At 43.7% G+C, this 27,999-nt stretch overlaps 1 protein-coding gene across 8 annotated transcripts in view; it reads left to right on the plus strand.

Annotated features, from left to right (window-relative positions):
- syne1a (spectrin repeat containing, nuclear envelope 1a) overlaps nucleotides 1–27,999 on the plus strand; it is a 147,759-nt gene that overhangs the window by 73,576 nt on the left and 46,184 nt on the right. For 7 of the 8 annotated variants that reach the window (XM_085771461.1, XM_085771460.1, XM_085771462.1 and 4 more), the window contains 27 exons: nucleotides 1,296–1,478; nucleotides 1,872–2,015; nucleotides 3,394–3,549; nucleotides 4,496–4,660; nucleotides 5,464–5,636; nucleotides 5,838–5,991; nucleotides 6,251–6,394; nucleotides 7,179–7,343; nucleotides 7,570–7,887; nucleotides 9,138–9,293; nucleotides 11,952–12,122; nucleotides 15,719–16,045; nucleotides 16,475–16,627; nucleotides 16,868–17,035; nucleotides 17,940–18,116; nucleotides 19,226–19,372; nucleotides 19,770–19,895; nucleotides 19,984–20,160; nucleotides 20,275–20,540; nucleotides 20,666–20,822; nucleotides 20,911–21,309; nucleotides 22,211–23,815; nucleotides 24,332–24,669; nucleotides 24,874–25,018; nucleotides 25,344–25,562; nucleotides 26,998–27,290; nucleotides 27,824–27,989. In XM_085771461.1, the coding sequence (XP_085627587.1) occupies nucleotides 1,296–1,478; nucleotides 1,872–2,015; nucleotides 3,394–3,549; nucleotides 4,496–4,660; nucleotides 5,464–5,636; nucleotides 5,838–5,991; nucleotides 6,251–6,394; nucleotides 7,179–7,343; nucleotides 7,570–7,887; nucleotides 9,138–9,293; nucleotides 11,952–12,122; nucleotides 15,719–16,045; nucleotides 16,475–16,627; nucleotides 16,868–17,035; nucleotides 17,940–18,116; nucleotides 19,226–19,372; nucleotides 19,770–19,895; nucleotides 19,984–20,160; nucleotides 20,275–20,540; nucleotides 20,666–20,822; nucleotides 20,911–21,309; nucleotides 22,211–23,815; nucleotides 24,332–24,669; nucleotides 24,874–25,018; nucleotides 25,344–25,562; nucleotides 26,998–27,290; nucleotides 27,824–27,989 (6,792 nt within the window). The remainder of the gene's footprint in view (nucleotides 1–1,295; nucleotides 1,479–1,871; nucleotides 2,016–3,393; nucleotides 3,550–4,495; nucleotides 4,661–5,463; nucleotides 5,637–5,837; nucleotides 5,992–6,250; nucleotides 6,395–7,178; nucleotides 7,344–7,569; nucleotides 7,888–9,137; nucleotides 9,294–11,951; nucleotides 12,123–15,718; nucleotides 16,046–16,474; nucleotides 16,628–16,867; nucleotides 17,036–17,939; nucleotides 18,117–19,225; nucleotides 19,373–19,769; nucleotides 19,896–19,983; nucleotides 20,161–20,274; nucleotides 20,541–20,665; nucleotides 20,823–20,910; nucleotides 21,310–22,210; nucleotides 23,816–24,331; nucleotides 24,670–24,873; nucleotides 25,019–25,343; nucleotides 25,563–26,997; nucleotides 27,291–27,823; nucleotides 27,990–27,999) is intronic. The other variant, XM_085771463.1, reaches the window with a different exon arrangement.

The following is a 27,999-nucleotide window of genomic DNA, read 5'->3' on the forward strand; positions in this document are numbered from 1 at the left end:
TTGGTAAGGAATGTGGAACAATGTTTCCACATGGCTGACCTCCAGGAGGGCCGGCGTGGGAGGGGCGGGGGGCATCCATTGTGTCACGCTTAATTGGTGGTATAGAGTTACACTGGCAGGGGGAAAATGGTAGCAAGTGTGAAAAAGACAGTGAATGAACACAGAAAAGAGAGAAAGAGAGAGAGCAAGGCAAAGAGACAGGGAGATGAAAAGAGACAGACAGAGACTTTCTATGCTTGTGTGTGGTTGTACTGTACTAAATGTGTGTGTGTGTGTGGAGTTGTAGTGTGTGTAAGTGATGTGCTGACTGCACAGATGGTGGAGTAGTCCCTGCTGTGCTACTGTCATCAGCTCAGCTCTGAGGGAGGGGTCCGTGTGTGTGTGTGTGTGTGTGTGTGTGTGTGTGTTTTGTGGCTGGTTTGGAGGAGCTATGTTAAAAACCAACATATTTCAGGCTCACTGCCTTTTCTTATCTGAGATTGCCTCCCAGGGTCATCAGCCCCCCCTGCCCCCCTTCCCACACACATCCACACACACCCAGACACCCTAACCCCCCCTCTTCATCTTACGCATATGGAATTAGTAATGACTCAGTCTAATTACTGCTTCTGACAGTGTAAAGTGAGACTATGAAATTAAGCCCCCTACAACCCTCCCAAAAACCAAATCTGAGTCTGTGGTCGGTCGTATTGATAACAGTTGTTTATGTATTTATATGTGTATATGTGCGCATGTGATGGTAAATTTATATGTGTGTTTGTGTATACTGCATGTAGCATGTCAACACTTCATACCTAGAACTTTACTAAGATGATGAGTAGATGGCTGGGCTGCAGCCGTTACTTCAACTTATTTTATGCCACTTTTTGTTGTAGACATTATTGTTTGTTGATGTTTTTCTTCTTCCACTTCCATTTCTTCTTTGCTTGGATGTATATTATCTAATTTGTGAATTAATTCTTTGTAACAAGGGGTAGACAATATAAGTTTGCTTCTTTCTGCCCCCTTTCATTCAAGAGTTACAGTATTGTCTTTTTTTTAATGAGTTTTATTGTTTTGTTTTTATGCTCGATAAATGAATGAAATAAATAACTAAACTAAACTAAACAGTTACCCATAAGCCACTGCATCAGAAGTTAAAGACAAAAAGAAGTTTGAGGCTGTCATCTGGTCGATTTCTTTTTTTTTTTCTTCCCTCCTTTCACTTTCACACCCTCCTGCCTTTGTGTGTGTGTGTGTGTGTGTTTTTGTTAAAGAGTCACAGTCCCTTTGTCTTTGTCTGTGTATCCCCGCAGGAGTTCCTGAGTGACAGGGAGCATGGCCAGGCCAGGCTGAGTACAGTGGGAGCCAGTGGGGAGCTGCTGATGGCCGTGGTGTCCAGAGACCGAGTGGAGGGGATCAAGGCCAAGGTGGCGAATGCGAGAGATGACTGGAAGAGCCTGATGAATAACCTGCAGATGAGGGAGGATGCACTCAAGGTTGGTTTACCATACACACGTTTGTTTGGATGCTGCTTTCTGTGGTTTGCGCCGGAAAAAGAAAATCAGGATCCGAGAGGTTAATAAAGGTTGTCGCTGTGGTTTGGGTGTTTAAATGGGCAGACTAAGTGGTTGTACACAGTCGTTGCTCTCTGTTTAATAACTGTGTTTATGCATACATATGTCATAATATAAATACTGGTGTGGTTTCATTTGATTTATTGCGTGTATATAGTATTTCAGAGGATAAACAAATAGAGATACCAATGTAAAAGAAGTGATGTGCAACTATATTCTGACTGTCTCATTAAAATGTTTACATCTTCTAATATCAAACAAACCAACAAAACACTAGTTTCCTGTTTTTGAATTAACTCTGCATCATATTTCCAGAACCTGCAGTCCCAGATGACAGAGTTCGAGGCGAGTGCTGAGCCTCTGCAGGACTGGCTCAACAGCACGGAGGTCAGAGTTCAGGAGAGCAGCGCTCGACTACACGACCTTCCCGCCAAGAAACAGGAGCTCAGCAAACTGCAGGTATGTTGGTTTCCCTGAGTTACGATCCACCCACATCGCTCCATCTGGGGTTCATTAACCTGCAGATTTCTGGTTCCTCGTGGTATCCCTCACAGCTGAACATTACTGCTCTTTTAAAATTACGTTTCCCCCCTGTAATTTTTGTGGTTATTCACTGGACCATCTGTTAATTTTACAGTGTTTCATACCCACTGCTTAAGCAATATGTTTCAATTTAATCCATCCTGTAGGATCCATTTTCTTTTAAATTACATTATGTCATACTGAGAGGCCACTTTTTATAGTTCTCTCCTCAGCTGCTATCAGACAGTCTCTCATTTCCTCTCTTCACTCAAGTAAATCTTGGCACTACACCATAAATTGAATATTAAGTAGATTTTCCAAGGACACTAAATAGTTGTAGCTCTCCATCAGATATGGATCCCTAAAGTACAATCTGAAATCAGCTGGGAGAAGAGAGGGACCTAATTACATTTGTCGAGCACCACAGGATCAAAATAGAGCAGCGTCTTGACACAATAGTCAGAGGAAAAGTCCAGAAATCTAATTAATTCTCCTTCTGTCACAGCTGAAGCGCTGCGTGGCTAAAAGGCCCTTTTCAGGATGCGATAACAGCCTCTGCCATGTCTGGCAGAGACAAAAAGGGAGGAGAATCACGGAGCGTTAAAAAGATAAAAGTGACAAAGGAGGAAAAAATATATCAAGCCCATCTTTAAAGCTCTGCCCTTATCGTTGTTGCTATTTTTGTATTTACTCTGTCGCCTGCTGTAGCACTTCTCCTGGTTGCCTTTTGTCTGGCCCTGCAAGCAATTACATTTCCTCCCCCAGCACCTGAAGTACAATACAATACACGCAGGCTTCAGTGTCTGAACCTGTGTTGGCAAAATCCTCTTTACTTCTTCACATACGTACCCCCCGCCTATGCATTTATTTTATCAGGCTTGTCTCCACTCCCTGTGCTGAGCTCTGCTGTGGCGTCTTAACTGAATGATTGTGTTTCTATTTAAAAACGAACATCAAGAGAAATACTGCTGATGCTTTTTTTAAATATATACTGTATACAGTGTTCTTCTCCCTTGTCTTTATCAATGTATTTTGATGTGCTATTGTTGTTCTGTCTCTACTTGTGACATGTTAACCCAACCCCCCGTATCCCTCCTCCCTTTTCTGTCTTTGCTTTCATGAAAAACACCTTCTTTTTTTGTCGTTTCATTTTCCCCTTCACTCAAAAACGCAACCATCCTTTCCAACCTGTCACTTTTTAACTCCACATTCACAACTGTGCTCTCCTTACATCCTTTTGCCACTTCATCTCCCTTCTTTTCCATCCTCCTCCTCCTCCTCCTCCTCCTCCTCCTCCTGCTTCGTACTGACCCAGTGTGTACTGGAAGAGATAGCCAGTCGGGAGGCAGAGCTGGGCAGGCTGAGGGAAAGAGCTCACCGTCTATGGGAGGGACAAGCAGCTGGCAAGGGCTTCGTCCACCGTGTATCCCAACTGTCAGCACAGTACCTAGCCCTCAGCAACTTAACCAAGGTAAAACTGCTCCCACCTTTTAACCCCTGTGCCCCCTCCCACTCTACCCCCCTACAGTACCTCTCTTGTACTTATCTGTGTCTCTGTCTGAGAAATGCTGCAGCAAGCTGAAATGTGTCCTGCTTGATTCATGTTTTGTTTAAGGTGAAAAACTACGTAGCCTTATGTCTAGCCTGTGTTGTTTAATGTTGTTCTGCTATGTCATGCATTATTTGCCTCAGGTGAAAATACGCGACCCAGGAATGTCTCTACATCCAGAGTAAATTACCTGAGTACAATAATATCTCACCAAAAAGGTCCTCGTGGCGGCAGCCTCATCAACATATAAAAGGCCAATGCTGTTGAGCTTACCTTTGTGCAATGAAGCACTTCTGAAATGCCAGAGCTGAAATGTGTCAGTGCTCGAGAGTCTGACCTTTTTGAAGCTCTCATTAGATTGGTCGCACGCTTATGATTAATCTGATACAGTGTCGAACAAAAAAATTACACTGACCAAAAAGCACCATTCCCTGACCCGAGGACAGTGAGAGTGCTCCAACAATGATGAATGGGATTTATTTACTTTGCCGCCTAACTAGTGGAGCGCTATTTTTAGGTCCTCTTCCCGGCCAGACATGGAAACAGGAACGAAATCATTTAAAATTGCCCCTTGTAGATTGTTATTGTAGCTCTGCCTGTCTCCACCCTACAGTCACACAGATGCTGAAGATGTGCTGTGTTGTAATGTGTGAGGGTGGGAAAGTCTCCAGAGACGTCTGTGAGGGAAAACAAGGCTGTAATTTTCAAACACAAACAAAACAAAATGAAGACAGTGTTTTTATGCGCTGGAATCCGGAAAGTGTGTTCTCCACTTTTAACTCGCTGCAAACCTGTCTGTCATAAACAATATAGTAAGGCTTGAGGAGTGTTTTTTGTTAACAGTGCTGGGCTCTTCTTATCTTTAAAGGACAAAGCCTCCAGGATTGAACGTATCGTAGGGGAACACCGCCTCTTCTCTCAGGGTCTTAAAGAGCTGCAGGACTGGGTTTGTGAAGCTCAGCGGGTCCTCAACACCTGCATCTCCACCACCACCGACAAGGGCGTGTTGGAGGAACGGATGTTACAGCTGGAAGTAAGGAGTGGGCGATGACGGGTGTGGGAATATACCAAGATTTTCAGCTATTTTTGGGCCAAGGAAACTGTCATTGTCTCAAAATCAAGACTTGGAGCAGCTATAGTGCTGAAACAGGCCTGTTGCAAACAAATGTAAAAAAAAAAAAAATGCACTGAGTCAGCAGGGAAGTCTAGAATCACATACTCATACATCTTATTTAAATGTTTCAAAGTAAACACTGCACAAGCTACAGAAGATTAATCACACATTTAAGTATTAAATGTATGTTCATGCCCTGGATAATAAAGGTCAGCGTTGATAAACAACCGTAACCAGTGCAGCAGATACCAAGGTTAGAGCTAGTGTCATACACTGAGGAATAATTCACATTTTTGGATGTAGCACCAGACCAAAAGCATAAAAATACCATAAAATTAATGGTGTTACCCACACAGAAAAAACCTATAGGTTTTAATATAGGTTTGAATATATGTGACATACATAAAATTGGCCGTTTTCATATACACATATATGCTAATATACTGTATATGGTGCATATATGCACAGATAAACTGCATATAGGTTTCATATATGAGCATATATGTATATCCTATATATCCTCATGAGGATATATGCGCATACTGTATATGAAACCTATATGCAGTTTATCTGTGCATATGGTGCATATATGGGGAAAGTAACTAGTAACTATAACTAATCACCTTTTTAAAGTAACGTGCCCAACACTGACCAAAAGACGCAGTGTGTTAATGGTTGGTGGTGATCACTAACTAACTGTTGGACCGTCTCTTTGTCCTCAGGCCTTACTGGCTGCTCGTCAGGAGAGGGAGATCCAGCTGAAGATGCTGCTAACGCGAGGAGAAGCCGTCCAGAGGAACACGTCGGCCGAGGGCGTCCCGGTGATTCGCAAACAGATCCAAGACCTCAAGGACTCGTGGGACTCCCTGCTCTCGGCCTCCATTCAGTGTAAAAGGTTGTGATCATGACGCAATCAATCTGTCAGACCGTTGATAAATGGGGCCGCGGGCCTGTCTTGTTTCACTTGATGGATTTCAGTCAGTTGAAAGGTTAAAGGGACAATTAGATTAAACTGCACGTGTAGGGCGCGTGCACATGTGTGTGTGTCTTTGTTTATGTCTGTGTGCTGCTAATGTCATTATGTTGATTGTCACAGTCAACTGGAGGGCGCCCTGTCGCAGTGGACCAGCTATCAGGAGGACGTGGGTCAGTTTGTGTTGTGGATGGACCGCGTGGAGGAGACACTGAGCTGCTCGGACAGACAGTACTCTGAGATGAGAGACAAGACGGCCAACCTGGGAAAGACCAAGGTATCACATCTCTATAATACAGTAGTAACTAGCTGATAAAAGTATTGATATCGACTCTACCAAACACGGGTCTGTTTTTTTTCTGTTTACAAAGCAGTCGCCATGTTATCCAGCTTTTTGTTTCTTTTCTTTTTTCTTTTACTTTTTCTGATGTTCTTCCAAAAATATTGGACTACCATACATGTATATCCCCGAGCCTCCCAGTGGAGCTAGATAAACTACAGTGAGTGCGTGTGTATTTGTTCTGATTTCCCTCCAGCTTCTCTATGAAGAAGTATTGAGTCACAGCAGTCCTCTGGAGACCATTGCCACAAAGGGGTCCAATATGGCTGAACACTACACCACCCAGCAGGAGGTGCAGCAGCTGCAGTGTAGATACAACACGCTCAAAGAAAAGGCCAAGGTACTTACCCACAACATACGCTTTCATTTTTTTTTTTCCCCTCTGCAGGCATTTGAATAATGAATGATTGTTATGCCTCTGCGCCTGCAACAGTCGGGGCTAGAGGCACAGCTTTTGGGGTTCTCTGTCCGTCAAGGACGAACTGATTCGATTTTGGCGGTCAAAGAGCAAGGTCATGGCGACCTCACAAAACACGATTTTGGCTGTAACTGTTAAATTCATGCACTTATTATGATACAAATTAACACAAATCTCTGTAGTATGATACAATTATGAAACTATGACATTTTGCATCGAGTTGGTCAGAGGTGAACTTCATAACGTTGTGTGAAACCACTGTTATTATTTTATGCATTAACTCAAGAAGGGGAGACTGTGACCATCTGTCCTACAACATAACTGACTGGTGTTTTATAGAACGCCTTCCGGTCATCCATTATATATCCATTATATCCCAACCAAAATGTTGGTGTTAATGACCTACATGTTGGGCTTTTTAGTCATTTTTTTTTTATTATTTATAATCACATTAACAATAATGCTAGCTTTTTAGTTTCAAATATTGAAACTAATGCGCTTTTGAATATTATGTTCTTCTTTACTCTCCAAAACACAACTATAGTTACGTTTGTGTGAGTTATATGTTGTAAAACTAACCCAATCATTGTTTTTGACAACACATTTCCACCGTCCTGTTCTTCCCTAATATTAGATATACAGAAGATACTTTATCCATCCCACATTGAATGGCTTCCTGTAATGTTTCCAACCTGTTGTTTTGCAGAATGCAGTCGGCAAGGCCAAGGGACTAGTACTGGTCCACCAGGAGTATCAAAGGGGCTTACATGTGTTTGAGGACTGGCTGGAGCAGGAGCAGGCCTCTCTGGCCTCCCTGTCTCACCCAGAGGGAAACGTGGATACACTGGAGAAGACGCTGCAACAGCTACAGGTAATAATAATAATAATACTGTGGAGGTTTGTGAGTGTACAAATGCACAGAGAGTTTCTTCATATTATTGTGTACTCTCTTACCCACATCTGACATCAGATCTCTCTCTCTCTCTCTCTCTGGAGGCCAATGCATAAATCTTTAACACCTGGACCCTTTTGGCAGCTGAACCACTCCAGATTCCTCAGTCACTGTTTCTTTTCTCTGCTTGTTTCCCCTCACACAGCTCCTACAGGATCGCTGCTCAAACGGCCAGTCTCTGCTCTCCTCTGTGCTGACCAGCAGGGAGAGAGTAATCCCTTGGGGTATACCACAGATCGAGGACCGGGCGCTGGACACCGCTCAGAGGGAGTGGGGGGCCTACCAGGGCCGCCTGGAGGAGACCCAGACCCAGCTGAACTCCACGCTGACCCGACTGAGGCAGATGGGCCAAAGGTTCCTGAGTCTGGCCCAGTGGCTGGAGGAGATGGAGAAGGTGGCAAACATCAGGCGTCATCGGAGGTCGGACAGAGGCAACAAGGAGACTCAGCTGAAGAAACTCCAGGTCAGAGAGAAACTGACCCCGACGCTGGTTCCTGCAAATATGGCTTTAAGTTCAAACATGTGCTTCAAATACAACAGATGCAGTGATAACAGCGTGCCTACCTGTTCACACACTCAGAACTCAACCACAGCAATATAGAAAGAAAATAGAGTTTACCTTCAAAAAAAAAAAAAAGAAAGTTATGAGGTATTTTGGGGTTGAGCACTGCAGTATATCACTTTTCTAACTTACACAACGCACATTCTGATCACAACATGAGTAGTTTGAAGCTAAACCACAGTGGACAGAGTATTTTCCTGCTGGGTCTCCTCCCTCTGGAGCAAACTTCCTGTCAGTGTCAGGATGTCAGACAGTCTCAGGATTTTCCCTCCCTGCATTCCCTGCATTTAGACAGACACACAAACACACACACACACACACACACACACACACACACACACACCCACCCCTTGTCCCATATGATGAGTGTGATTTGATGCTATATATATTTCTTTTCTTTTTTTCTCTCTAGTGTTTGTCAACATTTATGAAGCTTTGTTTCTTAAAGGGATAGTTCAACATTTTGGCAAATTGGCCCATTGCCATAATCCCTCTAGTTTTAGGAGTAGGTTCGTTACCTTTAATTGTCGATGCAAGCTACTTTTAGAACAGCGGAGCAGAGCTGCGAGCTGCTCAGAGCTACGCTACGGAGGCTAATGGGATGTCTTGGTTTCCCTCATCAAACTCATCAAATACACAATCCAACAACTCCAAAAAGCTCTCATGGACAAGTTGTGACCTGCACATTCACCAAGCTATGAGATAATAATATAACGTTACAAGACGGAGTTGTTGCAAAACCACTGATGCACGTTTCCGTTGGGGGCAGTTTTTCGGCAAGAAGTCTCTGCATTTGCCTCGAAAACAACGCTTCGATATTATCTCATAGCGTGGTGAATGTGCAGGTCACAACTTGTCCATGAGAGCGTTTTGGAGTTGTTGGATTGCGTATTTGACGAGTTTGATGAGGGAAACTAAGAAATCCCATTAGCCTCCGTAGCGTAGCTCTGAGCAGCTCTGCTCCGCCGTTCTAAAAATAACTTGCACCGACAATTAAAGGTATCGAACCTACCACTATGACTATAGGGATTATGGCAATGGGCCAATTTGCCAAAATGTTGAACTATCCCTTTAAAAAAACATATATAATTTTAACTGGATATAACTAACGTATGATCATTAATGCTCACCTCCGCGTCTCCGGTGAACAGGGGTGTCTTGAGGCAGTGCTCGCCCGGCAGGGAGAGGTCGATGGCCTCTCCTCTCTGGCCCAGCAGGTTCTGGAGGAAACCTACATCAGCAGTCGAGTCAGTGTCACTGCCACCCAGCTCACGGCCCGCTACCACTCTCTGCTGCTCAACATCCAGGTAAGAGACCCTGAGGGCCGGTTCATGAGGTCGTATCTGTATAATATCTCCTGTTTTATATCTGCTCCCAGTCTGTCAGACAGTTTACGTTGATATTATACAAGATTCCCTGATCCTGCTGACATTTACAGTGGGGAAAATAAATATTTGGTCCCCTGCTGATTTTTTTGCCCTTATTTCACTTGAAATTGAATTAATGTATAACCTTTCTGATTATCTTATTTCTGGATGTTTTGTTGATATTCTGTATCTCTCTTTTAAAATAAACTTACAGTAAAAATTATAGACCGTTCATTTCTTTGTGGGGGCGCAAACTTACAAAATCAGCAGGGGATCAAATACTTACAGTATATTCCCTACTCATTCATACTTAATTATATGAAATAAGCAGCGGGGCCAGATGTGAGTTACCTGTTGATAGTGTTTGTTCATAGACGTTTGAGTCCACCCTTGTCTTTCATTATGTCAAAGCTTACAAATGTAATTACAGTAGTATAAATATTTTCTGAGGCCATACAGTATGTACAAGATACAATTGCCCATGTTATCAGCTCATATACTTAATCCTTGTAGATCCACTGCTTAACAGTATTATTTGTATAATTGTATCAACAGCGCTTTTGTTGGACAGGAAGAATAACTTGAAACATTGCTGCTGCACAAACACAATACAGAGTTTCCTGTCTGCCAAAGATTTTCCTGTTCGAGACCTACCTGTCATCATGAGTGGAATATAACAGCGTGTCTGAAGGGTTCAGTGAAGTTAAATTTAAGATCTTAAAAATAAATGCAATTTAACACGTGTTTCATAATCTAATGGACAAAGTATAAACTATATTTGGACAATGAAAGGAGAAACAACCTAGTATTGTCTATTATTATATCACATTCTTTCTGTAGCTCCTCTCTATATAAGTAATATAATGATATTTTTGTGATTATTTAATTAATTTTGGCACTTGCTCGCTATGAAACCATGACCTTCCTCATTACTGAAGATATGATTAGTGACAGTGTCTCCTATACTGTAGGTCTCACGGTGCTAAATAAAGCTCTGTAAAATATAATTAATTCACTGTTGCAACAATTACAAGTCCCAACAAACACATAAACACTTTATAAGTCATCATTTTTAATGTTAATCGTTTCAGGTTCATGTTATAAGGCCTTTTTTTTTAGTTCCTTCTAAATTAAAATCGTTGCTTTTTAAGCCTTTTTAACACCTGCAGCCGGTTCCTTTTACAAAGTCGTAATGATCTATGAGTGGAAAATTTAAACAGTTTTGTGTCACACGGTCTCAATCACAGATCAAGAACATGTGAATTCGTGTGCAGTGCCACCGGGGTCTCTGCCCGCAGTGCGCTTTTCACACATGGTTATGCTCTCTCACCATGGAATTCACTGCAGTGCAACTTTGGGCCTTGTTTCTGTAACACCCCATTGAAGTAGCTCTTGGAGTTATGCCTGTGAGCCCAGCCTGTGTTGTTCTGTATACTCAGATCTAGCCTCTCTATTTGTCTGCTCCTCTGGGGGGGGACTAAAGGAAAATCAATGGGGCTCCTCTGGTCTGGGGCTACGGCTGTAATTAAACGCTACAGAAGGCAATCTCACACCCGGCACCGGGAGTGGAGGAGCTTTGCCTGCGCTGCATTGATTTTTACACCTTCAGTAACACATCTGAGTGTGTGTGCCGTGTGCGTGCATGCGTGTGTGTCTCGCTGTCACTCCCACAGTTTGTTTCTCTGTCTCTGTTAAACCCACACCCCTTCCTTCCCCTCTCAAAATTCAACTCAAGCATGCATATACTTAAAGTCATGCCGACACACACGCGTGCTGCAGACACACAACATCCCTCACCGACCGTGCGCGTCTGTAATTATTCTGTGTGAAGTGGGGGCCATATGGGCATGAGGTGGGAAGCTATTACCTCTGTCTAGTCAGAAAAGGTGTGCACTCAGCACTATCAGCTAATTGGAGGTTCTCACCACAGGATTTGCAAGTTGAGTGAATAATGTGTCAAACCTGCAAGAAACCCTCTCCATCCTCGCGGTGTTATTGACTCAAAATTTCAGTCAAGTGGATAATGCGTCAAAAACATAAAGGCCCTCTCTCCACCTTGTTGTGAAGCTATTGACATTCAGGAGAGATGAAAGAGGACGGGGGGAAACGGATATTTTCTGTTTTGATGGCTGATCAGAGAGATTTTGGTCCTTGGTGGCCAGTGTTACACTACTGGGGCCACATATCACACCTGAAACGGCTACAGATACACTCCTTGTTTCCTGGAAATTCCCCCGACTTTAACAACAGTTTTGACCTCAAACAAAGAGAAACGCTTCTGTTCATATGATGAAATAACCTGTGGACATGAAAGGGTGGTGTTGATTTCCAATTAATTACTTCATCATATTTTAAAAAGCTGAATATATTTGGCCCAATTATTTTATATCATGCATATTGTAGCAGTATCAGTCATATGGTGAAGTTGACAGCCGGTGAGACCACATACACATAGTTTTTGGGGAAAAAACTCAAAAAAATCTAACATTTTATCCTTTGTCTCTGGTTAAACTGTACATATACCGTATATTGCAACCTTCTTTTAAAATCCTACATTTATTGAACTTTTCTTTTGACCTTTCATCCACTTTTTTTCAGGACACCATCAAGCAGCTACAGGAGGAACTGAAGAGCATTGAAGAGGCGGAAAATCTTTGTATGTCTTTCACCGACTGGCTCAGTACGACTCAGAAAAGCTTCATGGTGTTAACGGATACCTCTGAACCTCTGGACCGGGTCGCCATGGAGAAGAAGATGAAAAAACTGGAGGTATTGATCTATTTGCCCAAACATACTGTATATTGTATTTACTTTTGGGTTAGTATGTTGAAGTTTCACAGTCACAGTGCTTGATCTCTCTGTAGATACAAGGTGCAATGCTGCGTTTCATACATGCTCCTGAACAGGTTGCAAATAAATCAGCACAGATGTCGGGTATTTTCATGGTAAAATGATGATTTAGCAAGACTCCAGTTCATGGAGGAGAAGCTGAACACAAACCCATCTGAGTCCAATATCCAAGCCAGCAAAAAAATGTCCAGTCGCAATTTAGTTTTCTGCCAAGCAACATATGGTATCTGCTTATAGCATCAAGTGTACAGGTTTCTTTGGCAGCCACAATATGCTTGGCTAGTAAAAATATGCATGAACTATCTGGAGAGCAAGCACAGCAGTCACTTTACCTTTAATATTTGGAAAGTGCTTCGGCGTTTTAAGAAACTTGCTGTCGAAATTGTCGCAGTTTATCTCTGTGTGCTTTGTGTCAAATGGTCATTAGCAAGAAGACGCCCTGCTGGAACATGCACAGACTACAATACAATACAAAAAAAAAAATCATTGCTGACGTTTATTTGGCAAAGCTCATATCGAGTGTGTAAAGGATTGAATGAGAATGTGAGTATCGATCGGCTCTTTATGAAGACAAAGCGGGTGCTGCTTTGGAGGAAGCGCAGAGCCAGGGAGAGACCTCCCACTGAGAGGCAGAGGATGAAGAAGCGCCGGTGTCAGGAGCCTGCTGGCACAGACACCGTAATTGATGCAGTGCCCTTACCGCTTCACATCCCTCTCTCTCACACACACACACACACACACACACACACACACACACACACACACTTGTCTCCTCTCACACTCGTTTCATACCATAAACAACGTACAAACTAACAAGCAACAGCAAACTCACAATCCCGTGAATCCTCAGTGATTTCTCACATGTTTTTACACCTCTGATTTGGGAAAAAAAACAAAAAAATCTATCACTACATCTCGTTGTCTTTGTCTTCTTCTTCTTCACAAACAAACCCAGAAATGCATTCAGAGACACACACAGTAGACGTTTACAAAAGATCATCTGGTGTGGGCTTTGCAGTAATCCTTGTCTGGGATCGATGCTCTGTCTCTGCATGGGGACCGAAGACACGCTGTCACCACATGTGTCCTTCCAGCGCTGCAGATAACACACAAATGCTCCATCACTTGTGAGATGATTATACATTGACACAAAGACCAGCAGTCAATAGTTGCGTCAAGGGCCATTAGTTGGATTTGAGCCTCATTAGTGACTGTAAAACGCATGAGTCAGTCAGCACTGGTGGGCGCCGTCATGGAAACATCACATGCTTTGACTTCATTAAGATATTGAACATTTTAGTAATTATTAAATTAGCATCTTAAAATAGATACATTTTAGAGGGCATCCTTCGCCTCCTTAGACTGCACAATTTTAGTAGTTTTCTGTATTTGAAATTATTGATTTTCCCCCTTTTCATATTTTCTTTCTGGCTAGGGCATCTTAACCTTTTTATTTTTCATTTTTCCAAGATATTGTTTTTATTTGTACTGTACATGGGTTTCTTCAGTGGTTTCACACAGAGTGCTTGAAGAAAGCATCTTATCTATATATCATATCTACCACTCACTAGCTTCAGGAAAAATTGTAAACCAGGCAAAATGCAAAATGTAAAAAAAGGCTCTTTCCATCTCCTAATTAATCCGCCCCTTCCCCTCCCCCATTCTGAGTTTTAATTTCACTGGCATTTTTTAAATAAATGTTCAAGGGCATTTCTAAAGTCCCTGTTGCTTTTAAATGCTCATAGCCATACTGAAGGCAAACTGGCCCATGTCAACATTTCTTAATTATCAACAATGATACATGCTTTGCTCTTCATAACTGAACTAATAATACGATGCAGAGTAGAATCAGCAGGTTTTATATACTGCAGTTTTGCTGCAGTTCATGCATGAGAGACAGTGACAGCAGTGCTTACAAACTGCTCTCAGGGTCACCTTTGAAATGTTCTCCCTCCGTTAGTGGATAATGGTAATGCCGAACGTGGTTGTCAGCGCTACAGTAGATGTATTACAGTAGATAATGGAGTATGAGAACTCATGCAGAATAAGAAATCAAGACGCTTGTGCTCATCATTTACAGCAGGCGCACAAGATACTTGACATGGATAATTAGGGCTGACATGGTACAAGACAGTTCACTGAATAAAGGGCGGCACTGTGTGCAGGACCTCAGATAAAATCTTCACCAGGCTGCACTGACTGTATTGACGAGTATTGCAGTGTAGTATTGACTGCCACTGGCACTGCAGTATCGAAGTGTCAAGCAGATTTCAATCCTTCTATCAATAGCTAAATTTAACCAAGCCCACTGAGTTGTTATTATTATGTTCTCTGTGCCCAAATATACATCAACAATTTTTAGGGGTTTAAATGCTTTTTAAGATCCTATTGACTCTACTATGTGCAATATGGACAAAATCGTATTTCTCAACAGCCAATCTCTTTTCTTTTTCTTTTTTTAAAGTATTTTTTGGGCTTTCAGGCCTTTAAAAAAAAATGGATAGGACAGTAGAGAGACAGGGAATGGGGAGACAGAGAGAGGGGCAATGACATGCAGCAAAGGGCCACTGCGGCGAGTGCAATAGCCTCCGTATATGGGGCGTCTGCTCTACCCACTGAGCTACACGACGACGCCCCACAACAGCCAATTTCAACACCATCTTGGGCGATCTGGCAAATTTAATTTAAAGTATAGACAGCCAGTTTCCACGAAGAAAGACACTCCACAGGGGGGTTCAGGTTTGAATCTGCTGCTAATGGCAATCACTGCAGACGTCCTTATTTTAACCCACCACACAGAATTGTATGGAATTGCGATGTAGCGAGTGTTTCTTATTAAGGTCATTAAGCGGAGACGTTGACATCGTGACACTGGAAACGATGAACATGCCTGAACGTGCAGGTTCTTATTAGACAGCAAACATGGGTTTGTGCAGGAAGACACAGCTTCTTGTTATGGTATACATTAAAAAAGGGAGTAGCTGGGGTTGTTGCACCGTGAAGCTGCTCTCTACTCGAAGCCTTAATAGACTGATGATGAAAGCTAGATGATGTCCCATTGAGTGGAGGTCTGTGTGTGTTGTGGTTGCCCTGGAAACCCCCATGGCTACTGCTGCCTGTTAAGGCTCCTTATAATTGGGTCCTTCTTTCATATTATTCAGTGTGGTCTCTCCACACCATGACCTCCCCAGTCTTCTCCACATCTCACCACGCAGGTGTCAGCCTACCTGATGGGTTCAAAGCCTTTCAAACAAACTGCCGGGCCGGTCTCGGTGACTGGGGCAGCAGCACTGAAGGTGAAGGACAAAGGAATCAAGGGTTCAGTGTTTGAATGTTAACCTCAAAGTCAATGGAAACTATGATAGTAGGATTTCCTTATCATAGAGCGCGTATGCTATTAGTTTGGTAACTCAGCTGTGAACAAAATGCCTTGGTTCATATTTAGTATAAAAGAAACTTTACCGTTAACTGAACCCTTGCTAAGTTTTATTTATTTTTATTTCTCTCTCACCCAGGTTCTCCAGTCTGAGCTCCAACATGGCCACACTTTCCTAAAGTCTCTGAGGGAGCGTGCAGAGCAGGCAGCCGGCTTCCTGGACGAGGCCGGAGCTGAGAGTTTGGGAGCTGAGGTGGAGGCTCGTCTCGCCCAGCTGGAGGAGCTTGCAGGCGGACTGAGGCAGGAGCACAGCTTCCTGGAGCGGGCGCTGCTGCTAGCCAAGGAGTTTCAGGACCGGTACAGAGCTCAGGCCCAGTGGTTGGTGGAGACCCGAGCTTTTCTCAACACGCCGGTGGAGCCCAAGGCTGAATTGTACCAGCGGAGAGCACAGCTCGCTAAGTATAAGGTATAGCAAGCATGTCATTTATCAGGCTTTTCTATCTGACTGTACTATATTTAAATTGAAATAATGAGTATAAAGCCCTACAGGGCATCACATTAATGCTGCGTTCAGTAATTTTGCACTTGGGTAGGTCCAAATAGCAGCAAGACCTGACTGAATATTATTAGCTTAATGGAGCACTTGAGTGTCCTTGCATGGCTCTGAAATTGAATATACTTTACATAACTGCCGATGATTTTCTGGATTATACCTTTCCTTTCAAACTGATAAACACCCGTGATGTGCTTTGGAAAATCCAAAACACCAGTAATGTGCAATGAGAAGAATCGTAGCTTAGCATGACATACTGCACTTCCTCATATAAAGTCATCATTCTTACGATGTTGTACTGAATACGAAAGCTACATGTTGTCCGTCTGTCTGTGTCCGCAGGCTCTATTGCAGATGGTGCAGTCCCATGACGGCTCCGTCAGGTCAGTGGTGGAGAAGGGAGACGCTCTGCTGGCGTCCGTCCACTACCCCTCCATCAGAGACAAAATGAACAGACTGCAGAGGGACTACGCTGAACTCTGTAAAAGAGCCATGGTGAGGAGCTGTGCTGCGCTGACAGCGGTTTTAATATACAAATAATATTTCCAAGATATAATGTGACACTTGAACTTGTTGATTATATGTAAATTTTTTATAATAAAGACACAAGAGGGTTTAAGAAGCATTTAAAATCTTTAGAATAAGTCGGATGCATTATACTGTAGGTGGTTACAATAGTTTGCATAGTCCAGTAGTACTCAGTGTATGTTTTCTGTGTGTGTTCATCTGATCCAGACTCACGTGGAGAATCTGGAAGGCCAGGTGAAGGAACAGGAAGCGTACCACAATGAGCTCCAGGAGGTCGAGCGCTGGCTGCTCCAGATGTCCAGCAGAATGGTGACTCCAGATCCCACCGTGGGCGGCAGCCTGGAGGCCGCCACTCAACAGCTGGCCAGACACAAGGTGACCAATCACATCGCATCACTACTTCTTCTTCTTTCTTCTTCTTCTTTTTTTTTTTTTTTTTGCTGTTGTTTACTGAAATTGTTGCATGTAATCAAGCAGTGAGCCTTGATTACAGGGCAAAAGTGTTCAATGTGTTTTAATCTAAATTTCCAGACCTCAGCTGGCAGATTCAAAATGTTATTTTCTAACTGTTACAATAATCAGCTCCAATTTACATAAAGTAAAGTGAAGTAGACACTTTCATGTTTATGATCATGCTTGAGGATTTCATTTTCAAACACCACCATACTGTATAATTAGTCTGACCAGCTGACATATTAACTACTTAGTGGTTATGTTAATTTTGTTGTGTGCCATAAACTGACCACATATGGTACAGCATTTACGACTGTAATGTTTTATGACTGTAAACACTTACAAACAACATGGGGTAAAATAAATTACTCAAAGCTTGTTGGTTAACACACAGGTTTATACTTTATTCAGGTATGACTGCCATATATGGTTATCTATGTCTTTTGCTTTAATGGATTTTAATAGCTGAGTTCAGTTTCAGTTGAGAATTGTGTTAGAGGCAACATTTCACGTTTTCTTTTTCATATTTCTAATTGATTTGGAAGACAATAATAATGATAAATTGATATCATTATGTATAAACAATACATGCAAAATAGCATTACTATTAATTTGCATTTAGAAATTGACAGCTGTCCTCTAAAACGTATCCATTCAGGTCTGTTAAACACCTTGACTGACCTTGCTGTCTGTTCTGACCTCTCGTGTCATTGACCAATAGACCGACTCAGCCTGAAATATGTCATACATATGTACCAGTTGTATGTGTCCCATCCATGGAGACTCTCTCTAACATGATCCTACTTGGTCACTTTGTCCTTCTCAGGCCATCATGGAAGAAATAGCGGGCTTTGAGGATCGCTTGGCAGGCCTGAAGGAGCGCGGAGACCACCTGGTACAAGGCTGCAGTGACCGTGTGCAGAGCAGGCTGAGACAGCAGGTCCAGGCTCACCAGCAAGGCACCAGAGACAGCTACTCTGCCATCTGTAGCACGGCACAGAGAGTGAGTGAGGAGGAGGAGGAGAAGCAAAGAGGGAGGGAGGGACGGGAAGCTGAGAGAGACATGTTTTCTCTGTTTGAAGTAGTGAAATGGTTCTTACGCGTCGGGCTACACATACACAGTCATTTGCACATGCAGCCGTAGATGTGAGTGTGACCATGCATGCAGATGCACATGCAGATGCACATGCACAGACTCGCATGCTTTAAATATCAGTGGCGTTAATATTCCAGCAGCCTCGGCATCCACTTAATCCTAACCCGTTCTGACACTTAAACCCATCTCTCAAGACAGCCCCTCGCTGCCAGCGTAGAGGGCACAACCAATTAAGGCTGCCAAAGTGGAGCTCAACAGCAGCCGCACTCAGACGGACCCCACCAGCCAAAATCACTAACTCAATCTCCCCCATATTAATCTCCGCGTATCCCCTGTCAACTTCACTTTTTCATGCCTGAGCCAGAAAGTGGTCACACGCCACTATTCAGTAGATCTGGCGAGCCCTCTAATCCAGCCCCGCTCTGTCATTTTGGCAACCTCTACTCTGTCATCATAGCTCACCTCCCAAGACACCACCACCTCCACCACCACCACCACCGCCACTCGCACATCCAATCTGGCATTGTGTGATCCAGCCACACTTTACCACTACACTGCTGGCTTCTCTACAACTGCGCCTCCAGTGTGACGGTGGCTGCCAACTGTGTCCCAGCACAACACAGCTCTAATATCCTGCCTGCCACTTGCCACAATGCCAACCTTCTAGCCTTTGCCAAATACGCTGGGCAGTTTGCCAGTACGTGCCCCACCACCCCCCCTTTTTCCCATCTTTCGGGCTCTCATATTAACACTGTCAATCAGACCTTGCTGTTTCGCTCTCCCCTGGAGGGCATGGACGCCTCCACATTCAACACCTGTCAAATATAACACTGCATAACTGCCTGCTTGTTTCAGGTTTTATTGTTTAATATGACTTTGTGCTTGGCGCCATGTTGCACTGTGGCCCCAGTGGCATTTGATTTTTGGTGGTCGATTATCTTGAAGGTCAACTATTTCGTAGTGTCTTGTTGAATCCAGAAATATAGCACTTAAATGTAAATATCCGTGTCTTACAGGTGTATCAGAGTCTGGACCATGAGTTACAGAGACATGTGAGTCTTCAAGACACACTGCAGCAGTGTCAGACCTGGCTGACCTCTGTTTCAGACGAACCGGAGCCCCCTGCACACACTCCTCTCAGCCTGGAGGAGGCGCTACAGCAGGTCGGTACACCATCCATAATAATTCATAATTTGTCTCTATTTCTTTTAGTAGTAGTAGTGCTTTTTATTCACACACACACACAAAATCATAATTAATTTGCTAGATCATATTGTGGCCAGTTTTAAGCATGTGAATTGGTCTCCTTAGGAAGCTACAGTATCTAAAGCTTATAATAAGAGCAATTTTACATAGATTTGACATACATTAGACATACACTTAACTTGTGAGTTTAGCAGTTGTTCCTTTAGATGGCGTTTGAACATGGAGATAGATTGTGATATTATATGTGCTGTTACCTTGAGAAATTGCGTGTTTTTGGATATATATGTAACCCAGCAAGAAAATCATGAGATTATTAACAGAAGCGTTTTTGTTTTTGTTTGTTTTTTTTGGTAGGTGAAACAAGAGCGGACTCTCCAGGAACAGGCCGGCACTTACCTCCAACTTGTGTGCTCAGCTTGTGACCTGTCACAGCCGAGGGTCAGGGAGACGGCTGCAGCCATCCAGCAGGTCAAACTGCAGGTCAGTTGACATAAACAAGAGACTTAATTCAGTGCCTGTGTGAGTAGCCTGTGTGTATGACATTACTGTGTTGTGTGTCTGTGTCTAGAATGAGGAGCGTATGCTGCTTTGTGAGGAGGTTGCAGACAGTTGGAGAGACATGGAGGAGCAGAAGGCCGATCTGGAAGTCCAGCTGAGAGAGACAGAGCAGCAACTTCAGAACCTCGTCAGGAGACCTGCGGAGCTGGAGCCGAAGATCGCGCAAAACCAGCTGGACAAGGCCCAGGTCTGTGTTTCCTTTTTTTTTTTTTTGTTTAAAACAGTTTGTTTGACACTTCAAACTTCTGAATGTCTAATTTTAATTAACTCAAACTTGAGCATTTTCAATCCTTTCCTGCAGGAGTTCCTCCAGCAGATTAAGGAGCGACAGTCCGAGGTAACCCATCTGAATGAAGCCATCGGTAGGCTGACAGGCGGACAGGCGTCTCCTGCTCTGGAGGAGATAAAGAGACTTAGGAGAAGCTGGATGGACATGGGCCAACGCGCTGAAGAGCTGGAGGCTCAGCGAGGGGAGGACATGCAGCGAAGTGGAGAGTACCAGGAGAGCGTTGTTGCTGTGGAGGAACTCTTCCACCAAGTCTCCAGGGAATGGGACTACCTCGCCAGGTATTGGTGTTTTCTTTGTAGGATTTGATGTGTAACTTTATTCATACGTTTTAAATAGACTGTACATTTCTTAGTGGATGTTTGATTCATACAGTATATCAAACCAATGGTCTGTGTGTACTTAGGGCTGACACAGAAAGTACAAGTGAGCATCTTGAGGCCCTGAGGAAGCTGTCCAGCGACCTGGAGGAGCAGAGAGCAACGCTAGAAGACCTCAGAGACCAGAGACAAGCTATTCTCCCTGGACTCAGTTTGTTAGACAAGGAGCTGGTCAAGCAACAGGTGAAGCTCCGTTCTTATACTTCATTAGGAAGTTTATAATATAGAAAAAGTTTAGTCAGGTTTTATATCGTGCTTTGCCTCCCATCAGGTCGGTCACTTGGAGCAGCGCTGGGCTCAGCTTGAAAACCTGATCCAGCAGAAGATCCAGGACTCGGCGCAGACACTGGAGGATCTGTCTCGTGTGGAAACCCAGCTGAGGGACGCCCGGGAGTGGGTGGAGGAGCAGCGGCCTGCGCTCACATCTGCGCTGAAAAGCAGCCCACCCCCCGATCTGGCCCAGAGCTTCCTGTTCGACCACCTGAGCGTGTGCGTGGAACTCGAGGCCCGTCAACAGCTGCTGGGTCAGGCAGTGAGCGAAGCCCAGGCTGTGGCGTCCAGACTGGGGCTGAGTGAGAAGAGATGCCTTCAAGGGCTCGTCGAACATGCCCAGACTGAGGTGGAGGCTCTGGGGGCCCGGGTTGCCCAAAGGAGGAAGTACCTCAGTAAGGTAAACAGCTGGTTTTTTGTAATATATGCAAGTGAATTTTTTTAATGAAGTCCTAAAGGAGCTAACTTGCTTAAGGTCATATGGAAAAAAATAACATGGGTGGTCCAAGAAACAAACCGTGAAATAGCCCATGTTTTTACTGATAGGACCCATGTTGCAGGAAAATAATGTTCTGCTCCTTTCAGGCTGTTAATAATTAAATATAGATAATTAGCAGTGTTTAAAGGAGAATTACGGTCATTTTCTAAGTAACGCTCTACAGCTCTAGGTCCCAGAGTGCAACCATAGGAAAAAATCGGAGAAAAATCCGTGCAGACCAGACCTAGCTCTCCTCCTGCTATCTGCGCTACACTGCAGTTCAACAGCGAAGTAATGGGGGCAATTCTTCTAACCACAACTTTGGCCTCTATATAATGCTCAAAATATCACTACAAATGCTTTGCAACATCCACCAGTTCCTACCACACAACACTGAGTGTGCATAACTCCGTTAATATGAGAGAGCAGTGTTAACGTGTGTGTTTTTATCACGTAGCTCTGTTTACTCTAGCTTCCTGCGTAGACCTTACTAGTCGACTGTCGAGCTCGGGACTGTTTCCATCAACCAAGACAAAAATGAGAGGAAGACATGGATTTAGGAGGGGAAAAAAGCAGTTATATTCATATTGATGCTTCTTTTCCCATCCAAAATCATTTTTTTCCTCCTAAATCCATGTTTTCCTCGCGTTTTTGTCTTTGTTGATATGGATAGAGGCCAAAGTCGCGGTTAGAAGAACTGCCCCCATTACTTTGCTGTTTAACTGCAGTGTAGCGCTAGGTCTGGTCACACACTTGGAGACCTCGAGCTGTAGAGCGTTACTTAGAAAATGACGGGAATTCTCCTTTAATTCTTCCTCTGCAGGCCTTCACAGAGAGGACGCAGTTCCTACAAGGCTTGGGAAGAGCTCTGTCTTGGGTACAGCAGCAGGAGAGGAAAGCTCTGATAGACGACCACATAGCACTTCTCCCCGAGGACCTGGCCAAACAGGTTGCTGCCTGTCGCGGCGTCCAGCGCGGCTTGCGGGCTTACCAGAGGGAGCTGGCATCTCTCTGGGTACAGGGGCGCGAGCTGGAGAGAGACGCCAGCGACAAAGAAAGAGCGGAAACCCTGGCCAGACTCGAGGAGCTACAATCTGTGTTTGAAACCGCCCTCCAGAGGACCACGCAGCGTCTCACAGACCTGGAGAAAGCCTTCACCTCGAGGAAGTACTTTCAGGTCGACCTGGACAAGACTTGCCGGTGGTTGAGGCGAGCAGATGCCATCACCTTCCCCGAAATCAATTTGAGCAACGTTGATGAAAACGTAGAACTGCAAACACAACTGTCTAACTTTCAAAACGTCCTAGAACAGGCTTCAGAGTACGAGAACCTCCTTCTTATCGTCCAAAGAATAGGCCAGGAGATCCTCCGTACTCTGAACGAGATCGACCACTGCTACCTAGATGAGAGGCTCAATGCTCTGCCTCAGCAGTACAACGCCATCCTGGCTCTAGCCAAAGAGAAAAAAGACAGAGTGCAACAAATAATCCTAGAGAGAAAAGAGTTCAGCACTTTCTTTGATATCACTCGCAATGCACTGGAGGAGCTTCAGGAGCAGTTTGACAATCTGGAGAAGCAGACTATCAGTATTAAAGAGGAGGATGTTGTTTGTCTGATTAATGAATACAGAAGTATTAATGAAAGTTTGTTCCACATTAGTCCTGCTGTGAGGGAACTTTATGGCAAAAATCAGGGTTTCCTCTGTAGAGGTCAGCAATACAGAGCCGAAGAGACGCAGCAGCTGGTCGGTCTCCACAACGCACTGAAGAGGAGGATCGATCAGAAAATTAAACGCTTAGATAGTTGCCTAAAAACTCTACTTGAACACGACAAAGTATTAACCAGCGTGCACTCAGAGCTGAAGTCTGTTAAAGAGAAGCTGGTCCAGCTGAAGTCAGGCGAAGACGTAGGTGCCATAGAGAAACTCACAGGGCTTTATGCATTGCTAGAGAGACTGGATGGTGTGAACTCTCAGACTGAAGAATGTAACCATCAAACCCAAGACCTCGGTCTGAAGTTTGAACCTGCTGCCTTTCAGGAAGCTGCACTGCAGCGAGAATCATTGCAGTCTTTGCAGTTTGAAGTAAAAGCGTTTGTCGACGAAAGCGAAGCAGAAATCACGAAAACTGCGGACTTTGCGAGAGAGACCGAGACGATGCTGCTGTGGCTGAGGACTATCAAGGACAAACTGAAAGAGCCTTTGACCTTCTCAGAGGTCAAAGTCGAGAAGGTACACGAGGAAGTGCGTAAGCTGAAAATAATGGAGGAGGAACTGAGAAGTGCACTGAAGATAAACGATGCCTTGAGTAAAAGAGAGAAGCAGAGATATTGTAGTAGAAAAGAAACTGTTCCTGTTCACGTTGCGGAGCGTCTGCAGGAGGTGACGGACCTCGGCGCTGAAGTTCAAGATGGAATCAGCAAGAAACAGGTTCGTGTGAAGTTATTCATAAATTACTATCATCACAGGGACATTTTCTATCCTTTTATTTTTTTCCATTATGGAAAGTATCTGCCAACATCTTCAACTTATCTAGAACCTGATCCATCATTCATGACTAGGAGCGACTGAATATGATCTCCCATTTCCTGTTTCCCCATACTATCAATATTAATAGGCCGAGGGAAGCTTAAACATTAAAAAGAGTTCAGGAGGGTCCATGAAGTCTGAATAAGTTATTATTAATTCATAATTGTTGAGTGGATTTAATGTGTTTAAATGTGATTCCAATGTGTTGAATAGTAAGTAAAAGTTAAAATGGCATAGCACTGCCTTTTCAAAGCTGCAAAGTTTTACAGAGAGAAACTGATTATCATTAATCTTGACCTTTTGACATTGTAAAAGAGGACAATGATTAAGGCATGTATTTTTTACTACATTTGCGTTAGGAAACTTGTGCAGAAAAGTAGCTAAAAAGTTGATAAAATCACGTTCTCCATTTTTTAGATGGTTCTACATGAAGCTCTCTCCCTGGTCCAGAGGCACCACTTATCTCTGCAGTCCATGCAGAAGTGGCTGGAGTCTGCTGCAGTCCTGCTCCAGAGGGGCAGCACAGGGGTGGAGCTGGAGAACCAGACGGACTGTGTGCAGGACCTGGAAGAGATTTCAGTCCAAGAAACGAGCTTCACGGCTGGTTTAGAGGAGCTGAGGGCTCTGGACCCTCTGCTGGTGGATTTCATGGAACCAGGAGTAATGAGCGGACTCAGAGAAACAGTTGAAACAATGCAAATGAGAAACGCCGAAGTCAAACAACAACTGGGTGCTCATGGAGAAGTGTTGCAGAGGTGTGTGTAAATATATTCATGTGTCCGCTATGGGTCATGTTTGTGTCTATGTATATGGAGCCAAATAAGTATAAATAAATGTATATATGCGGTTTATATTTTACATTTACATTTAAATTCATTCAACATGTCTATACTTATGGTCTATAATTTTATATTGCTTGACTCTACTGTGGTTTGTAATGTAATGTATAATTTCCACAGGTGTACAGCTCTGTGGAAGTCTTTCACACATGAACGAGAGACACTGGTTGAGCAGATGAACGACGCAGAGAGCAAGACGGCCATGTTCACCACAGCTAAAGCTACCAATATCCAGCAGGCTGAGGACAAATGTCAGAGATATAAGGTGGGTGGGTCACTATGTTGCTGTGGTTCACTCAGAAAAACACAGAGATTGCAGTTTAGGGTTATTAGATATTTATAGAAACCGTCTAATGTGCATGTGCTGTCTCCCTAATGGCTGTTAGACTAAATTCCAAACATTTGTTCTTGTCACGGCACCAGATGCACATTAATATTTAAACAGCTGAGTGTTTATGCATCATTCCTTTCCTTTTTTTTTTTTGCATGTGTGTCTGAAGTTGAAAATTTTAATATAAATATTTCAGAAAAATGTGTTCATGAATTGACGTGTGCGTGTTTGTGTCTTTTCTGCATCTTTTTGACTGCAGTCTCTGGTGGCTCACATCGACCTGCTGGAGTTGCCTTTAAACGCTTTGAAGGAGAACGCAGCAGAGTTGGAGCAGATCATCTCCGAGTCCAGCAAAGGCGTCACCAGCCACTCCGTGTCGTCGCTATGGCAACGGTGGACCAGGCTCCGCAGCGTGGCCCGAGCTCAGGAGAGGGCGCTGGAAGACACAGCAAGGGAGTGGAGGAACTTCACAGACAAGGTAGATAAGATGTTGCATGTGTGTTTTGTGTGTTGTGATCCTGCATAATAAACCACATGCCGTATGCGTAATGTGTGCACTTCAGTTTATTCACATCTAACGCGTAAAACTTGCCGACAGCAGCTCAGTTCAGTTCAGTTCAGTTCAGTGGGTTCACTGTCGTTCCACAAACTTGTTTATACTCTCTCGGCATTTACAGCTGACAAACACACAAATCTACCAAATCGTTCTTGCCTCTGCAGATTTAGGTCAAACGCAGCAACAACTGAACACCAGTTGGTGTGCTGCTGCTGCTGCTGCTGTTGCTGTGATGTAACTCCAGGCTTCAGGCCAGTTGTTTCCTCCTGCCAAAAACACTGTGTCATGTGAAACGCTTTTCCCGCCTTTCGACCCATTTCGACTGTGTCAGTTCCCAAGAATTCTCTCAAAGCGCTGCTCCTAAAAAGGAAATGAGGTCAAGCCGTAAGGAATGGTCACTTCCTCATATGTGGCACATTCCTGTTGTCCACTGGTTTTCTATGGGCCCTTTGTTCAACTGGACATGACGTCATTCTCTACATTTGGACTCTGGACACACACAGGAAGCGCTCTATATGTACCGTCTGATTTGACAGTTAGGTAAAAGTAATCCTAGACGAAGGAACGTGTACTTTTTTGCTCATGTGTTCTTTGAAAGATGAACTGAAGATGATTTAAAAGATACTTGAAGAGGTTAAAATATCCAGTATTTTACATGACAAGGACGGAACAACTTGTGTGTCTAAGCAAATTTCCGTCTGTAGAATTTCACGATATATTTAACATAGAAGAAGAATACATAATATTATTGAATGGCCCCATCACTAAACTTATGTATCGTGTCATGGGTAGGCTGTACAGTGTGGGAATAAAGGTTGAATTTAATTTATACAAACTGTCACAACATTACTATTCATTACTATTTATCATACTGACAGAAATGTGCTTGGACACACTTTATATCTTTAGCTTTAGGCAGCCAGTTTGGTTGCCCACATCAAATCTTCTCAACAGCAACAAAGGCTCTGTGAGCACAACATGGTAGATCTCTGACATGGATGTATTTCAGGAGCATAATGATATTCAAATGACAGCCTTTAGTCAAATGGGGAAGCTGGAGTCGTCAGAGCTGCAGTTTCCCTTTGGCATGATCACAAAACAAACATGTGTTGTGTTTACACTCGTGTCTTTTATGATATCATGTCATCTGAATATTGTGCTGAAGGCAATTCTCTTTTCATAACACAAAACATGTATCAAATCTAACTACATTCTTTATATCCATGTTTACCAGCTTCACTGCCTGTGTGAGTGTATTATGTCGCTGGTGCTGTTTAATAATCCTCCTTCTCATGGCCTATGAAAGATAAATCTTTTGCATCAAATGAACCTGAATCCTTGTATCTACACTTCCCAGATGGAGAAGGTTCGCTCTGTGTCCAAAGACCTCCACGGCCGGGTCCCCGACAGCACGGTAGAGAAAGCTGCAACTAGGACGGCGCTTCAGAGCCTCCTGGAGTACCACGACTCCTTCAGCCAGGAGGTGGAGAGGGAGCAGTCCATCCTGGCCCTGCTCAGGCAACACACCCGCAGCCTCCGAGGAGAGGAGGAGGAGGGGGGGAAGGAGGCGATGGAGAAAAAGACAGAGAACGGACACGAGGAGGCGCCGTGCTTACAAGAGATCCAGAGCATGCAGGAGCAATATGACAGGTGAGTGACGCATGTTCATGGTGCGTAGGTACGACAGAGTATTAGGGCCACAGACTTCGAGAATAAAGTTGTAATTTTACGAGAAAAGGCCATAATTTTACGAGAAAAGGCCATAATTTTACCAAAAAAGTCATAATTTTATGTAAAAATATCACAATTTTACAAGAAAACGTCATACTTTTATGAGGAAAAAGTCATAATTTTACGAGAAGTGGCAATTTTATGAGAAAAAGTTGTAAAATTACAGGGGGGGGGAAAGTGGCAATTCTGTTCTTTCTGTGGAATAGATGCATTTTCTTGCATATTTTCTTTTTCAAAGTCCTGATACTGATGACAATGTGGTGCTGATGTGCCAAAAGATTAAGTATCTCCTTGTTTGTGAAACCTATACTGAAAACAATAATATCATGACTTTATTCTCGAAGTCTGTGAAAAAATGTTTTTTTCTCAATGTGTCCCTAATACTCGTAGGACACCTCTCATTTAGACTGAATTTTATAAAGTATAATTTGCTGCCTCTGTGTTTTGTCTAGTCTTGTGTTGCGGGTGCGGGCGAGCAGGGCTCAGGTGCACCAGGAGTTGAGGGAAAGAGAGGAGGTCGAGAAGGAGCTGGGTTTGGTCAAAGGATGGATCCAAGACACTCGTGGCTTACTGCTGAGTCCGACTGCAGACCTGGATTCACTCCTTCAAGAGCTGGAGGTCAGAAAAC

This window comes from Trachurus japonicus, chromosome 24 (genome assembly GCF_045865225.1).
Source record: "Trachurus japonicus isolate A0001 chromosome 24, Traja_1.0".
Classification (NCBI taxonomy): Eukaryota; Metazoa; Chordata; class Actinopteri; order Carangiformes; family Carangidae; genus Trachurus; species Trachurus japonicus.